Source organism: Stegostoma tigrinum, chromosome 2, assembly GCF_030684315.1.
Source record: "Stegostoma tigrinum isolate sSteTig4 chromosome 2, sSteTig4.hap1, whole genome shotgun sequence".
Classification (NCBI taxonomy): Eukaryota; Metazoa; Chordata; class Chondrichthyes; order Orectolobiformes; family Stegostomatidae; genus Stegostoma; species Stegostoma tigrinum.
Window position 1 is genome coordinate 70,466,535 of NC_081355.1, and position 16,206 is coordinate 70,482,740.

Consider the following 16,206-nt stretch of genomic DNA (forward strand, 5'->3'; position numbering starts at 1 on the left):
CTCTCACTACTGCAGAAATTGAATGAGTCTGGCTAAATTTTCAAAATTTCAAAACAGATTCTCTCAATTTCCCTGAAACCTAACTGTCGCAAATATCGTGCATATTCACCAGCAGTGTTTGAGTTTAAATAACTGATTAAAAATTAATTGGCTATCCTACACCCACACAACAAATGTACTTTGTGTATGGATGGAAGCATAATATTGCAGTTGCCGGAAGGGTGAAATATTCACACAGCAAATGCTTGGTTGGTTAAGACAGATTCTCCTCCTGTACATCCATCTGAAATGGAACATGGAAGTAAGTTACTTATCTCGTTCAATCTGCTCGTGTAATTAATGTAAAGAAAGTCCTATCAAGCCGAAGTAAGATATGAAACCTCGTTAATGCTGCAAGTCCTTCCAGCATGGATTATGTGGCAAGATATTGAGGTCATGCTGCTGTTTTGTAACATGTACACTCTGTTTCAGTAAATGAGACAGAAAAAAATAGGAGATTATTTTGATTCAAATGGTGGGAATACTTTGCTTAGACCTGCTGCGTTCTCTCTGGACCTAATATTGAATTACAGAAAATGGGAGCAAAGGTAGGCATTCAGCCCATCAGGTCTCTTTAACCATTCAATATAATCTTGGCTGATCCTTTATCTTGATGCCAGGGGATGTAGTGGCATGATGGAACTGTCTCTGGGCTAGTAACCCAGGGCTGCAGATTAATGTCCTGGGCACATGGAATTCAGTAAAAATCTGGAATTAAAAGCTGGCCTAATAGTGACCATGTAACCATTGCCAGTTGTCGTGCAAACTGTCTGGTTTAGGGAAGGAAATGGTCTCTGCCGGGTCTGACCTACATGTGACTCCAGACCCATATTAATGTGGTTGATTTTAAGTGCCTCTTGAAATGGCCCAGCAAACCACTCAAGTCAAGGGCAGTCAGGTATAAGCAACTAATGCTGGTCTAGACAGCAACACCCACATCCCATTACTAAACATAACAAAAAAAGCTCATGCTTCCTCCACATATTCCTGTAGTGTCTAGAAATCAGTTTATTAAATATATTCAGTGACTTGCCTGAATGTGGTAGAGCACTTTCAGGTTCGCGGTCCCCTGGGTGAAGAAATTTAACTTCCTCTCCCCTTGAAATGGCCTATCTCAAATCCTAAGACCATGACACCTCATTCTATATGCCTCCCCCAGCCATGAGAAACAACATCTCTACGTCTCATTTGTCCAAACCTGTCACAATTTTATGTTTCAGTGAGATCACCGTTCATTCTTCTAAACGCCAGTGAATACAGTTAGTTGACCCATCGTCCTTAAATGAAATTCTCCTATTCCAAGAATCAGTTGTGGTCTCACCAAGGCCATGCACAACTGCAATTAGACATGTTTGTTACTTTGTTCAAGCTCCCTTACAATGAATCTAATGTACAATTTGCCCTTCAAACTTCTTGCTGCAACTGATTGTTTGGTTTCAATGACTGGGTAAATGGACACAATGGCCCTTTTTCTTTTTAAAGGCCAACGTTTACCAGTCTATCATCATTTAATTAATATTCTGCCAATGTTTTCTTCTTACAACTTTACACTCATCCACATTGTACTGCACACTGTGAATACCTGAGGCTCAAGCATTGATCCCTGCAATATGCCACTAGCCACTACCTTCCTGTCTGAAAATGTCCTGTTCATTCCTCCTGTCTGTTTCCTGGCTGTTTACTGGTTCTCAATCCATGCTACTATATTATGCTATGTGTTTTGATTTTGCTCACAAATCTCTTCTGTGGGACTTTTTAAATGCTTTATGAAAATTGAAATGTAGTACATCCACACACTCTCCCTCATCTATTCTACTGTTAATGTATTCATAAAACTCTTGTTCGGTTTGTTAAAAATGATTTCCCTTTTATTAATTTGTGAAATTCTATTATGTGTTCTGTTTGAAAATTGACCTTATCCTGTAAGGTTTGGGCTGCTCTCTCTGCTCACTTTTGTTCCCGTATTTTGTTTGCAGCCTTTGTTTGTATAAAATATTAATAGTTTGAGCTAAAATTTGATAGAGCCTAGTCCATTTCAGTTCACTCCTTATGCCCGCTTTGGTGAGCTCTGGAATATACAATGTATAAGTAGGTTTAGCTGACAATGATTCTAATGATCTGATTTAGAACATTTCTAGCCTGGCAGAAGCAGCACATCGAAGCTCCAGTTCAATGTAAAGTGCAGATGGGCTTGTCAGCAGTCGCGCAGGCACACCTAAAAATGAGTTGCCAACCTAGATAAGCTATCAAGCAGGTCTACTTGCATGAGAAACAGAGTAAGCAGCAAGTGATAGACAGGTCTAAGTGATCCCAGAACCATCAGATTGGATCGAAGCTCTGCAGTCCTACCAGATCCAGTCATGAATGGTGGTCAACAATTAAATAACTCACTGGAAGAGGAGACTTCACAAATATTCCCATCCTTGATGTAAGAGCCCAACACTGTGCATACGATATGGCTAACCAGTAATCTTCAGCTAGAAATGCCAAGTGGATAATCCATCTCGGCCTTCTCCAGTGGTCCCCAGCATTACAGATACCAGTCTTCAGCCAATTTGATCTACTCCATGTGATTTCAAGAAATGGTTGGAGACACTGGATACTGCAAAGGCTAGGGGCGCTGACAACGTTCTGGCAATAGTACTGAAGACTTGCGCTCCAGAACTTGCCACTCCCCTAGCCAAGATGTTCCAGTACAGTTACAACACTGGTAATCTACCCAACAATGTGGCAAATTGCCCTAGTTTGTTCTGTACATATAAATCACGAAAATTCCAACCCAGCTAATTATCGCCCCATCAATCTACTCTTGATCGTTAGTAAAATGATAGGAGGTGTCATTGACAGTGCTATCAAGCAGCAGCTGCTCGGCAATAACCTGCTCAGTGACGTACAGTTTGAATTCTGCCAGAACCACTCAAATCCTGATTTCGTTATATCCTTGGTTCAAACATGGACAAAAGAGGTGAATTCCAGAGATGTGAGATTGGGAGCCCTAGAAAAACTGGAATCAATGGGTATTGGGGCAAACACTGTGCTGGTTGGAGTCCTTTCTGGCACAAAGGAAGACAATTGTCATTGTTGGAAGTCAACCATCTCAGCTCCAGGACATCCTCTGCAGGCGTTCCTTAGAGTAGTGTCCCCAGATCAACCATCTTCAGCTGCTTCATCAATGACTGTCCGTCCATCATAACATCAGAAGTGGGGATGATCACAATATTCAGCACCATTCACAACTCCTCAAAAACTGAAGCAGTCTATATTCAAATGTAAGAAACTCTGGACAGTATCCAGGTTTGGGCTGACAAGTGGCAAGTAACATTTGCACCACAAAAATGCCACGTAATGACCATATCCAGTAAGAAAGTGTCTAACCACCACACGTTTACATCTTAATGCTGTTACCAGCACTGAATCTCCTGCTATCAACATCTTGGGGGTTACCATTGACCAGAAATACAGCTGGACTCACCACATAAATACAGTGGCTACAAGATCAGGTCAGAGGCTGGGAATATTGCAGTGGCCAGCGCGCACCTTCTCTCCCCAAATTCTGTCAACCATCTACAAGGCATGAGTCAGAAGTGTGATAGAATGTTACCCTCTTGTCTCAGAGTGCAGGTCCAACAACATTCAAGAAGTTTGACACCATCCAGGATAAATCAAACTGCTTGATTGGCACCACATTCCTCCACCATAACACTCAGTCACAGTGTGTACCATCTATAAGGTGCACTGCAGAAATTTACCAAAGATCCTTTTCAGCATCTTTCAAAAACCCACGACCACTTCCACCTGGAAGGACGGGGGCGTTAGATTCCCCTCCAAACCATCACCATCTTGGCTTGAAAATATATTGCCATTCCTCCACTGTCACTGAGTTAAAATTCTGAAATTCCTCGCTAATGGTTCTGGGTCAACCTACAGCGCATGACTACACTGGTTCAAGAAGGCAGCTCGCCACCACCTTCTCGAGAGCAATTACAGATGGGCAATGCATGCTAACCCAGCCAGTAGTGCCTACATCCCATGAGTGAATAAATAAATAGTCAAGATGTGCACACGAGATGGGATGTCAGTTTTCAACCTTGTGGGCAAATAAGTGATTCCTGTTCTTTTCTTGAACTATTAGATTGAGGCCAGTAATATGCCGTGAGATTGTGGAATTTGCATAGTTTTCACCAGCGCATAGGCAAACAACAGTATGGGGAAGATTGTAAATAATTCATCATTGATACTCAAGCTTGAGCAAGTATCTGCAGGGAACATAATGACGCATTGCTTGCATAATTTAATATTGCCTTGATTAGGTGCAGATGACAGCTGCAGTTTGGATATAGTTGAAGACTTGGTTAACCTTTGTTGTCTGGTGTACTTACTATTTTTAATGAATGTAGTAAAGGCAGTTGAAGTAAAATTGATTTGTTTAAAAAATATAGACTCTATATACTCGCATATTGTGCTTGTTATTTTGATCCATTTGTAGAATTTTGCTTATCTTTAGTAAAGCAAAGCTAAGCATTTATTTATTTCATATGTATTACTTTAACCACTCATTCCTTTTAACACCTAACCTTGAGCTACTTTCCAGCATTTCATGCAAACTAGGGCTTTTACTCAGGATTTGAAATGTCTGATTTTTTTTTGTCTTTGTTTTGCTTTGTTTGAATAGGAGAAGCGAGGATTAGCTGATTGAGATTGTAGTTTGAGTTACTTGGCTGAAACATCGGATTAAATTTGAGTGATTCAAAATATAGAAAATTAAAATCTTAGTAATATAGTTATAACTATGCGCCAGATGCAAAGACATAGAGAATTGAAGAGTCATGTCTGCTATACAAATACCAACTTGTCGTTGTTCCTTACTACACTGAAAAATGAATGATACAAACTCAGCTCTTTCACCATTACTGCCTTGAGTTTGGTGGTGTTGGATGCCCTTTAAGTGATCTTAATCCCTGTATATACTAGTGTAACCCAGCCACGTAGCAGTGCCCATTTTATGAAATATACTAAGTTTGTGTTTTGCACCTGTACTATTTCATTCTCTCTTGACTAATCTCATGCTTTCAGAGATGCAAGGTAAAAGTCTCAATAGTCCCCGAGGACCAGAGAGCTGCGCTCTTATCACTAGAGAAAGATGACTGGTGGTGGTTTAACCTGAGTGTTACCATGCATCAAGTGAAGGGAGAGGTTCAGAAAGAGGGGTCTTTATAGTTAATCTAAGCCGGTATGGGAGTTGAACCCATGAGACTAAATGTGAGTTGCAAAACTGAAATTAAAGTGGAAATACAGAGCAGTTTAAGGATCTGACTTCCTTTGTTTAAGTGGTAGAACTTGTCCTCACCAAATTATGTAACATAAAGAACTCTCCATGTTTTTCCCATACCAGTAGGACACTACATTTGGCTTAAATATGATTAATTTATTCATGTATGCTGTGCTTGAAGGCAGGTCCTTTGCTCACTGTCTACTGATAGTTTCTTTTGTAATCCACCACTGAAACTGACAATGTTCACCGTGATCAGGGGTAGGTTAAGGAGGTAGGTCCCAAGTCGACCTCCGCCTTTAAGGGAATCAAACCAGCACTGTTAGCATTATCTGTAACCACCCAGTAGCCAAAAATGTTAACCAGCTCCCTCTTAACTCTAATATATTCTGTCCTTCATATTTTAAAAATCTCAGCAGTGTCCTTCCCAGCTTTATCTTAACAAGAAAATATACTTGCTGTCTCAGACTTCCCTCTTCTTTTCTCCTTCCCCTTTCTCAACCTATCAGCTTTTCTAACTGACCTGTTCAAGCAGAAATGGGAATTAAAGACATTTCCAAGTAATAGTGTTTTTTTTTGACTGCTGAGAGATTAAATGAAAATTAGTGCTGCTTCTAGTCCTGCAGCAGGAATTTGATATGTGAATGACCTTGTTGAAATTAGACATAAATTTCATGCTATATTAAAACAATCATAGATTGATTACAATGTAGGAGGCCATTTTGCCTGTTGTCTGCTTTAGTTATTTGTCAGAACAATAGAACTAGTCTCACTCTCCTTCCTGTGTACCCAAAAACCTTGCAAGATTTTAATTTTTATCTGCTTATCTAATTTCCTAGTGTAAGCCATGATTGAAAATTGAAACCTATTTCCAATCCTTACAACTCAAAAAATAAAAGTAATTTCCTGTTCAAAATTATTGATTAAAATGGCAAAAAGTCCTGAGAAACTTGCCAAGTTGGTTGATCTTTGAAAAAGCCAAAACGTTCTAATCTGGTGATTGCACATCATTGTATACTATAAAATCAATAAAAGATGAATATTTTCTTCCTTAACTGCTGGCTGTCAGTATATGATAATTTTGTTTTTGGTGTTTGTAGTCCAGTTCTCCATCTCCTGTGCAAGCCTTGCACTGAATGAGAATCAACAGGTGAGATAATTCTTCATTATTTTGTAAATTCAGAAGGGTTTTTCCATTTCGCCTTTGACTTGATTTGAACAAACTTATTTTTCCTTCTGCTTTGTTGCTGATTTGATGCATTGGATTTATCAACAAGAATTTTCGGAGGTTGGGCTTCTCGGTTCTGAATATAAATCTCATCCACTGAAAGGCTTTATAACTTCAGCAATAGTCAAGCCTAGAATCATGGGATAGGTTAAATAAGCTAATTGTTTCCCCATTGGACAAGGCAAAAGGCAGGAAGGACGTTGCTTATGGCCTAATTGCTTATGGCCTAATTGCTTTGGCCCTCATAATTTTTTTTTGGTCCTTATGAAAAAGTGAGTTTTTTGGTCTTTTTTAAAAGAATGCATTAGAAGTAGTAAATCTGAGTTGGCTACATCTAACTTTGCTAAAAGGAGTCAAAGTTGAAGTTATTTGTCCTGCATTCATCAGGGTTAGAATGTAAAACAATAGACTTGATAAAATGGGACACTATGGTATGGAAAGAGGGTGCTAACGGGTTCGGCCGATATTAGCTTGGAGATGCAACAAAAACAGTTAATTGCTAATCTTGATTTTCAGACCAGACAGCTGTCTGGTCAGGATGCTGCCATGAGATTGCAACAGAGTTTGGAAATTTGTAAGATTGTCTTTTACCCCCACCTTTTTTGAATAAAATCCCAATGAGAGAGATGTAATGAATGCATTCATTACTTTAGCCTATTTAAAACCAGATTCTATCTGTTAACATATATAACTTCTAACATGCTCAAATGTATCACAAAGGAGTGTCCACTGAGAAGCTGTTTCTGATAGTTCATATCCTATGCATGTTGCAGCATGAGCTCTAATGCTTTCTACTTGTTGCCTATTGGTTACTGACTCCTAAATCGTCATTCCCTGGACTACACTGTACCAGTTTTTACAGCTTCACTGCTACTGATTTTGTATTCTGTTTCCTGTTACGTTACTTTGGATAGCTTCTTTTTAAGTACTGATTCCTTGGATGCAGCTTTCTCTCTCCATTTGTTCCTGAAATTTTCATCCCATGACTCATGTATTTTGTTCTCAATGTTCTCACTCCTGTTCTGCTATAACAGAATTGATTGTGCAACACTGTTCAGCACACTGCTGGAACAACTGATGAATATATGTACCTCTGTTGGACTCTTGGGCCACGATCGCTGGTTCACAGATGTCTTTTAATTCACTGGCCTATTATTTCCCACTGGAAAGCCTCCAGCAATACATCCACTGATGCTCTGCCTTTGATTAATTTATTGCCCACTACAGACTGCAAATTTAGTTCGTTAATGCTGCAAGCTATTGCACCCTGCCTGCAATTTTATTGAAGCACAGTACATCAGACTTCAACTTTGGACTCAATTGTATTGTTTTATCCATGGCATTTGTTTAACACCAGAAAGCAAAGGTAGGATTGGAATAAGATGATATTAGAGGAGCTTTTGGTTGATGCATTAAATTGAGGTTCTGACTACCTATTTTGTCATAATTTCTGAAGTTTCTTTGTGGTATCCTGACACTATATAAATGCAAGTCCGTTTATTAACCAATTGCTCGTTTAAAATGCAAGATAACATTATTGCTTTCTTTCAGAATCATTTTCTGGAAGTGGGATGGAACAAGTCGGTGGAAACTAGAGGAGATGTGGAATCATATTTGAACTGTTGTAGCTTTAATGAAGTAAACCTAAATGAAACCTGCAAAGCTGTAAGTGTGCAAAATGTAAATTAGAGCATGGAAGCAAGATGGCAATCTGACCACCTGTCCTTTCAGAGTACCTTTTTGAATCAAATAGTAATTCCTGGTCATTTCAGTCTAGAATAATTCGGTACGAAACTGTGCTAACATTTTGGGTGAGCACACAGCTCTATTAACTAAGCATCACTGCAACTGGAGTTGCATTATGCAGAGTCAGATCTTGAAGAACATTAAAGTACCACATTACATAACACTGCTAAGATTAATTTGTACCAATTCACGCTGGTGAAAATAATCTGCCCACTGCGAAGCTTCCACTTTGCAAAAAAATGCACTTAAGCTCTTTAGTATTGCTGTGAAAAGACATACTTTGTTGAAGCATTTCATCTTGCACTCAATAGGACAACGTGCAGTAATGCCAATTCAAGGAGGAAAGCAGCATTTTTCCTGCATGGGAATGTTGATTGAATGACAAATGGACTCTGGTAGAGATTTTGCCATTGGAGAATGAGCCCTTAATGCTGATTGACAGCTGTTCCCTAAGGGGATTTCCTCCTGGGGCTGGGAAACGTAGCACCACTGTTTCTGGGTCCTAGGCTTGGCCCTTGTGCAGAGTTGGTTTCCTGTCTGCAATTTTCACTTGCTGTCACCTTTGTTGGCCTGGAGACTTGTTTGCCAGTTAAGAATGAAGGGTAAGTTCTTGACATTTCATGACTGGTCAGAGGCCTTCTGGCTTGAAATAAGCTGCAGGCTGAAATGGAAATTAAGAGAGAAAGTGCTTTAATGTTGAGGCACCCTCTACATTCTGTTTATCTTAAATTTAAAAGAAAGATTGCTTTTGTAGCCAGGCTGCTGCTGTAGTTGGAGAGGAGAGGAGTGGGAGATATAATCATTCAGAGAACGACCAGTGTCTGGTAAAGTACTCGGGCAGGGAGGATCTCCTGGCCCAACTGGAGTGAGGGCCCACTGCCTAACACTGGTCCTCCGGTGTCTAAATTGGACCCAGCTGCTTGCAGCAACCTGGAGATCACCTGGAAAATTCCAGTCAACTTCCTCTAATTTGCCTCAATTAGGTTGGGAATGACCTGGTCAGTATTTACCGTATGCAGAAATGACATCAATGGGATGGAACCTGGGAACAGGCACTCTGGCTGGAAGGGGTGTTCTTAGCTCTCACTTGTTTCCAACCAGCCAGGGTTGGAAATCCTGCCTCAAATCTATTTTTTCAAATGTTTCACTTTAATTTTTTTTTTAAATTAGCCAGTGCTGTTGCTGGATCCTTCTGAGGTTTTGTTTTAAATTAAACTTATTGACCAGAAATTGGAAATGTGCTTAATCAGTAACTTGTAGACAAAAAAATAGTCTTAGTTGAACTGATAAGATATTGGAATGATTTGTGTAAACATGCATGTACAGATTTTTATAAACCAGTGTCACTGTGTTTGAAATTTTCGCCACTTTGTCAAATTTAAAGATACTTTTATTGAAGGCTTTGCTTGGACACAACTGGTTTACATTGGCAACTTAAGGCTATTGTCCATAAATTTCTGTCCATCTTTTATTTTCACCCTCACCATGTAAGGATATTCAAAAATGCACCTCCTACATAAGTGAGGTCCTGTAGAAATAATGGATCCATATTTGTCCCCAGCTAATACTTACCTGACTCTCTGTGCAAAGAGATGAAACTCATCAACAAAATGTGCTTCATGGTCTTCTCGTGCTACAAGGTCTTTATTCCAATATTGGGAACTTTTCCCTTCTGACAGCAAGAGTTGCCAAGATCTCTTGAAATGGTTGGAGGCTAATAAGCAGAAAAAATGGCTGTTGTGTTTATTCTACATTTCTCCTGTTTGACAGCTTTGAATTATTGAGACTTGACATCCACCAAAGAAATTAAAAGTGAAAACTTCACTGTTGAAAATAACATAAATTGTAAAGAAATACAATCACTGCCATCTTTCTCTTATTCCAGCATTGCGTTGCTGCTAATGATTGTCGTCCATGTGGACCGATCTTAAAAACCTATGCTGGTGAAGTACTGAGATTTGTCGGTGGCATAGGTCTTTTCTTCAGTTTCACTGAGGTCAGCAAATTTCTGTTTTTGTTTAAACGGCATTTAAGTACTTCTGCTAACATTGTGAGTGTATTTTCAAACCCAAGTTGTGAAAATTTTTTTCTGAAGAAGGTTCCAGGCCTGAAACATCATCTTTCCTGCTCCTCTGTTACTGCTTGGCCTGCTGTGTTCATCCAGCTCTACATGTTGTTATCTCAGATTTTCCCACATCTGCAGTTCCTATTATCTGTGAAAAATTGAAATAGTTTTCATACTCTCTTTATTTCAATGAATAGAAAGTTCATATTCTATTGTTACAGAATTCTACTTTATATAGTATGTATATTCAGGAGCATTTCCAAACGTAGTTATTAGTTGTTTGGTATGGCAGGTGAATGTTGCAGTGGACACCATGATATCAGTGGTGTCCTAAGGTTTCTCCTGAATAATTTCAATGTTTCTAATGCTCCTGTTTTCGAAAAGTTTTTTGTTTCTTTTGTTGAGCTTACTAAGGTAGCTACTAACAATTCTGTTTTGCTCCTATTCTATTGATTTCAAGAGTTGTTTGTGTTGTAACAGCTGTGATATTTCCTGTAAACTGGACCATCGTGGTTTTGTCTTTTGTGTTTTTATTTTTAAATAGATGTATGTTCAATGATGGAGATGTTGTTGCACTACAGTTATGACTTGAGAGGTGACAGCAGAAAAATACGATTAATCTTACGTTTATTATAGAATCACAGAATTGTAACAGTGCCAACGGAAGCTTTTTGGGCTAACTGTGTTAGCGTTAGCTCTCCAAGTGAGCATCATGGCTTAGTGTCACTCTCCTGCCTTTTCCCATTTCTTTGCATACTGTTCATATTTAAATAATTACTTATTCCCCTCTAATACCACAATTGTGCCTGTTTCTATCACTCTTGAAGGCATTGTAATCCTCATCCAGACCATTTGTGTGTAAAAAAAAACTTTTCTCACGTCGCAATTGCTTCTTTCGTATAAAGAAAAGAACGTTAGAAACATAAAAGCAGAAATTTGTGGAACTCAGCAGACCTGTGGAAACAATACAGAGTTAATGTTTTGAGTCCAGTGCCCTTTATTCAGAACTGATAGCATCTAGGAAAAGGTGGCATTTTTGCTCCTGTTTAGTTGGGGCTTTGGCTTAGTGAATGGAGAGGAAGAGAAAAAGACAGCCCTGCTGCTGTGCTTCAGCTAGACTTAGTGCAAGCTGGAAGAGCAACACCTCATTTTCCAGTTGGGTATATTATAGCCTTCAGGACTCAATATCGAATTTAATGCTACCTTCAGGACTGAAGAAAGGTAATACCCAAAACGTTGACTTCTCCTTTACTCCAGATGCTGCCTGGCCTGCTGTGTTCTTCCAGTCTCCTGTGTGCCTACCTTGGATTCCAGCATCTGCAGTTTCTTTGACTCTAAACAAATCCTGTCATGATATGGATTACTTTCAGTAGTCAAACTGTTTTCGCCCACTCATAACCCCTGTCTTACTATTTCCATCCCTTTTGTGTGCCTAACTTTTTTTTCTCTCTCTCTCTGTTTCACTGGGTTCTGTTTCCACCTATCCACTCTCACCTTTCCCCACTACCTCTGTCATCTGTATAAATTCCACCTTTTCCTAGCTGCTCACAGTTCTGAAGAAATGTTAAATCTTTTTTCTCTCTGCAGGTGCTGCTAGAGCTGCAATCTGAGCTCTTGTGTGTTTTCACAAATCATTTTCAGGCTAAGCCTTCTCATTCTTGATCCTTTTACAAATGAGAAGTTTCCTACATTCTATTCTGCCCAGACTCCTCATGATTTTGAAATTTTAGTTTAGATTGGATTAGATTCCCTACAGTGTGGAAACAGGCCCTTTGGCCCAACAAGTCCACACCGCCCCTTGAAGCATCCCACCCAGACCCATCCTCCTACCCATCCACACACTCCAAACCCTACGGGAAATTTAGCAGGGCCGTTCCACCTATCCTGCATGTCTTTGGACTGTAGGAGGAAACCGGAGCACCCGGAGGAAACCCATGCAGACACGGGGAGAATGTGCAAACTCCAAACAGACAGTCGCCCGAGGCGGGGATCGAACCTGGTCCCTGGTGCTGCCCTTTTCTTCTAGATCTCATGGCTTCTCCTGCATCAAATAGTCCAACACGCTTCAATCTTTCCGATTAACTGAAGTTTCTCATTGCAGGAGCTATTGTTTTAAATCTGTTACGTTCTTTTTAATGCAATCATATCCTTTGTATAGCGTGGTGCCAAAACCGGGGTGGGGGGGGAACACAAACACTAGGTCTTGTACAATTCAACATACTCCTCATTTTTGTGCTCATGTTATTCAACTTGTGTTCAATGGATAATTGAATTTAAAAGAACTGGTTCAGCCATTGTCTAGCATGAATCAGACTTTTCTTCCATTCTGACATGGTTACCCATCAATAAATTCCCTTTGGAATTTCAGGCCAAGAGTATAATAAATGTATATAATGTTTTACGTCTCCTAAAACAGCCAAAATTTGAAGCACCTGAAGAATGCATTCTGTAATTACCAACTTTTTGATGATGTAATAATTCGGGATTGAGTATTGTATTGTACTACTGATCTGAACACCACTTCATTAATGTAATATCCTGACTAAAAACTGTTGTTACCACTGGCTGAGTATGATCTCAGATTGAAACTCGGCTTGATTTGATCCTTTTTAAAAAATATTTAGTGTGGTGGTCTTTCACTGAATTACAAGAGCCCACAATGCTGCAGATTTGGCTTTAACAATAAAACAAAATTTGTAGACCCAAATGATTTGAAGGTAGAATAGAACAAACCAAGCTATTTCATTATAAAAAAATTGATACATTTTGATAATTGTGGCAGAACAAAACACCATCTATCCCAAACCATCACTTAACAGTGCGCAATCACCAGAGAGAGTCCTGTTCTCCATCACGTCTGTTGGTTTGACTAAACTGTGTTTGTTTCAGCTCTTGGCCTTAAGCATTTGATAGCCTGTGCCTCAGTTATACCCTCCACTGAGGTTAAACATTCATGCCTTTAAATCACCCCTTCCAGTTTCCTAACTAAACACTTCCAGGCTGGAATTTTCAACCTAAAACTCTCTCTGAGGTAATCTATTTCCTATATATTCTAAACTAATGCCTTTCCCCAAGAGAAACTGTTCACTCATTGGTCTTCTGTAAACTGACATGAAAGCTTTCTGACCTGTGGATTTTCCGAATCAAAGGTCACTTTGGATTGTGCCAAATCAGAAGCAGGCTAATATATTTTTGTTTCTTTTTCCCCTCTGTCTCTCAGGACACAAACTACATGATCACTCTTGGAGTGATCCCAATCAGCTGCTTGTAGACGCATAAATATTTATAGCCCAGAAGGAGGCAATTTTGTCAATTGTTTCTATACCAGTCAACAAAGATTTGACTACATTGATCTTATTTTCCAATTTTTGGCCCAAAGCTCTAGAGGCTATGGCAATGCAAGTAAATATCTAGCAATTGATTAAATGTTACTAAAGTTTCTGACTCAACCGCTCATTCACGCCGTAAATTCCAGACACTTGCCACTCTTCTGGGTGAAAATATTACTCTTCAACTCCCGTTTTAGCTTTCTATCTCTCACCTTGAATCTGCCCTGGTTATTGACCCTCCATGAATGGAAAAAGAATGCCTTTCTATTCACCATATATCTCACACTTCTATCAAGTCCTCTCACAAGTCTCCTGCTCCAACGTAAACAACTAATCTATCCAATATTTCCTTCTAGCTCAGACTTTCCTACCCAGGAAAAACTCCTGTGGAAAACTCCTCCGCATACTCCTGTGGTGCAACAGCATCCTTCCTATAATGTGGTGACTGGAATGTTAAGACAGAAGAGGAGATGTTCAGTGGAAGGGTCACTGGACCTGAAATGTTAACTCCGTTTTCTCCTGCACAGATGCTGCCAGATCTGCTGAGCTTTTCCACCAACTTTGTTTTTGTTCCTGATATCTCCTCTATATTTTATGATATCTCCTCTAGCCCAGCTAGAGTTTCATACAGTTTCGCCACAACTCCTTGTTCTGGTATTCTATACCTCTGCAAGTGTCCTTTGTGCCTTCTTAACCACCTTATCTACTTCCTACTGTCAGCAATCTGTGGATATGCATATCAAGGTCACTTTGATCTTCAGTACTTTTCAGGGTCCTGCCCTCCAAAGGGTGCAGTCCTTTGCCTTGTTAGTCATCTCCGAGTGTAGTACCTCACACTTTTCCGGGCTGAATTCCATTTGCCACCGCCCTGCTTGGCTGACCAGTTGGTTGATATCCACTTCATTATTTACCAAGCTACACTTACCTGTGTTATCTGCAGACTTCTCGATTGTACTCCCTGCATTTATGTCCAAGTCAAAAGTGCACACCACAAGCAGCAAGGGCCCTGTGGAACTCCACTGGACACACAATTCTCATCGCAGGAACATCCATCTACCATCACCACCTGCTTCTCTCTCAGCCAGTTTTTGATCCAATGTCTGTCTTTGCAGTGAGCTCTTTCTTTTTTTGATGAGTCTGGACCATGAGGAGCCTAATCATAAGTTTTGCATAAATCTGTTGTACACCACGCTATTTGCATTCTTCTTATCCATCTCCTGGTTAATTTCCTTGAAAAATTCAATCAAATTTGTCTGCCACCTCTCTTGCAAATCTATTGCCAGCAATCATATGGAAAGTGAATCTGGGGAATTAATAGGTACTAATTGAGAGATGGCTGATGAATTGAATAGGTATTTTGCATTGGTCTTCACTACAGATGAAGCAAGTAATATTCCAAGATTAGCCATAAATCAAGAAAGAGTAGGAGGCCATTTTAAAAAAATTGTCAGGAAAGTGGTTGGAGCAAATTGTTATAGCTAACTAGTCCCCAGGTTTAGATGGACCTCCTCCAAAGGTCTTAAAAGAAAATAGCTTGTGAGGTAGCCGATGCACTGGTTTTCATTTTCCAAATTTGCCTTGATTCAAAGATTCTACTAGCTTGGAAAATGATGAACGAAACGTCTTTATTCAACAGCGGAGGGAGACGGCGGTCAGGAAACTGCAAGCTATTTAGTTTAATATCTATTACGGGGAAAATGTTGGAAGTTGTCATCAAAGATGTTATAGCAAGGTGCCTACTGAAGCTGAGGATGATCAGGCAGAGCCAGCATGGTTTGGGAAAGGGAATGTTCAAGAAATAGTACGTGCTTTGGATAAAGGATTATCAGCAAATGTACTCGATTTAGATTTTTACAAGGCAGTTGCTTAGGTGCCAAATCCCAAAATGATTGGATGATGAATTGGCATGGATAAAGAAAGTAGACATAAGTAATTTTCTGCTTTGCAACATTGAGTAAGTGTAGCACAAGAGTCAACCTTTGGCCTCAATTTTTTAACAATATATGTAAATAACGTTGATAAAGTAATGGAAGGTATGTTTGCTAAATTTGCTCATGATACAAAATTAGGTAGAAATGTACATTGGGAAAAAGACATCAGGAAGCTGCAAAGGGATATAGGTAGTGTAAGTGAGTGGGCAAAGATCTGGCAATTGGAGTGCAACGTGAGAATTGAATATAAAACTAGGGAGGTAATGCTTCGGCTATACAGTTATTTGGTGAGACCACATCTAGATTACTGTGTAAAATATTCTCCTTATTTAAGGAAACATGTAAATTCATTGGAGGCAATTTGGAAGAAAATCACTTGACAAATACCAGGATTGGATGGATTGTCTAAAGAGTAAAAGTTGGACAGATTAGGCTTTTATCAGCTGGAGTTTACAAGAATGAAAAGGCATGTAATTGAAGCTTTAGATGCTGAGGAAACATGACAGGGTGAATATGAAAAACTGGTTCCTCTGCAAGATCGTAAAATGAGGGTTCACTGTTTGAAAATTGAAAGTTTGCCCATTTAAGACAGAAAAGGA

At 39.5% G+C, this 16,206-nt stretch overlaps 1 protein-coding gene across 1 annotated transcript in view; it reads left to right on the forward strand.

Moving 5' to 3' along the window:
• tspan13a (tetraspanin 13a) overlaps nucleotides 1–16,206 on the forward strand; it is a 34,768-nt gene that overhangs the window by 16,020 nt on the left and 2,542 nt on the right. Inside the window, exons 3-5 of the mRNA XM_048562213.2 lie at nucleotides 6,378–6,458; nucleotides 8,088–8,201; nucleotides 10,168–10,278. Coding sequence (XP_048418170.1) covers nucleotides 6,378–6,458; nucleotides 8,088–8,201; nucleotides 10,168–10,278 — 306 coding nt within the window. The remainder of the gene's footprint in view (nucleotides 1–6,377; nucleotides 6,459–8,087; nucleotides 8,202–10,167; nucleotides 10,279–16,206) is intronic.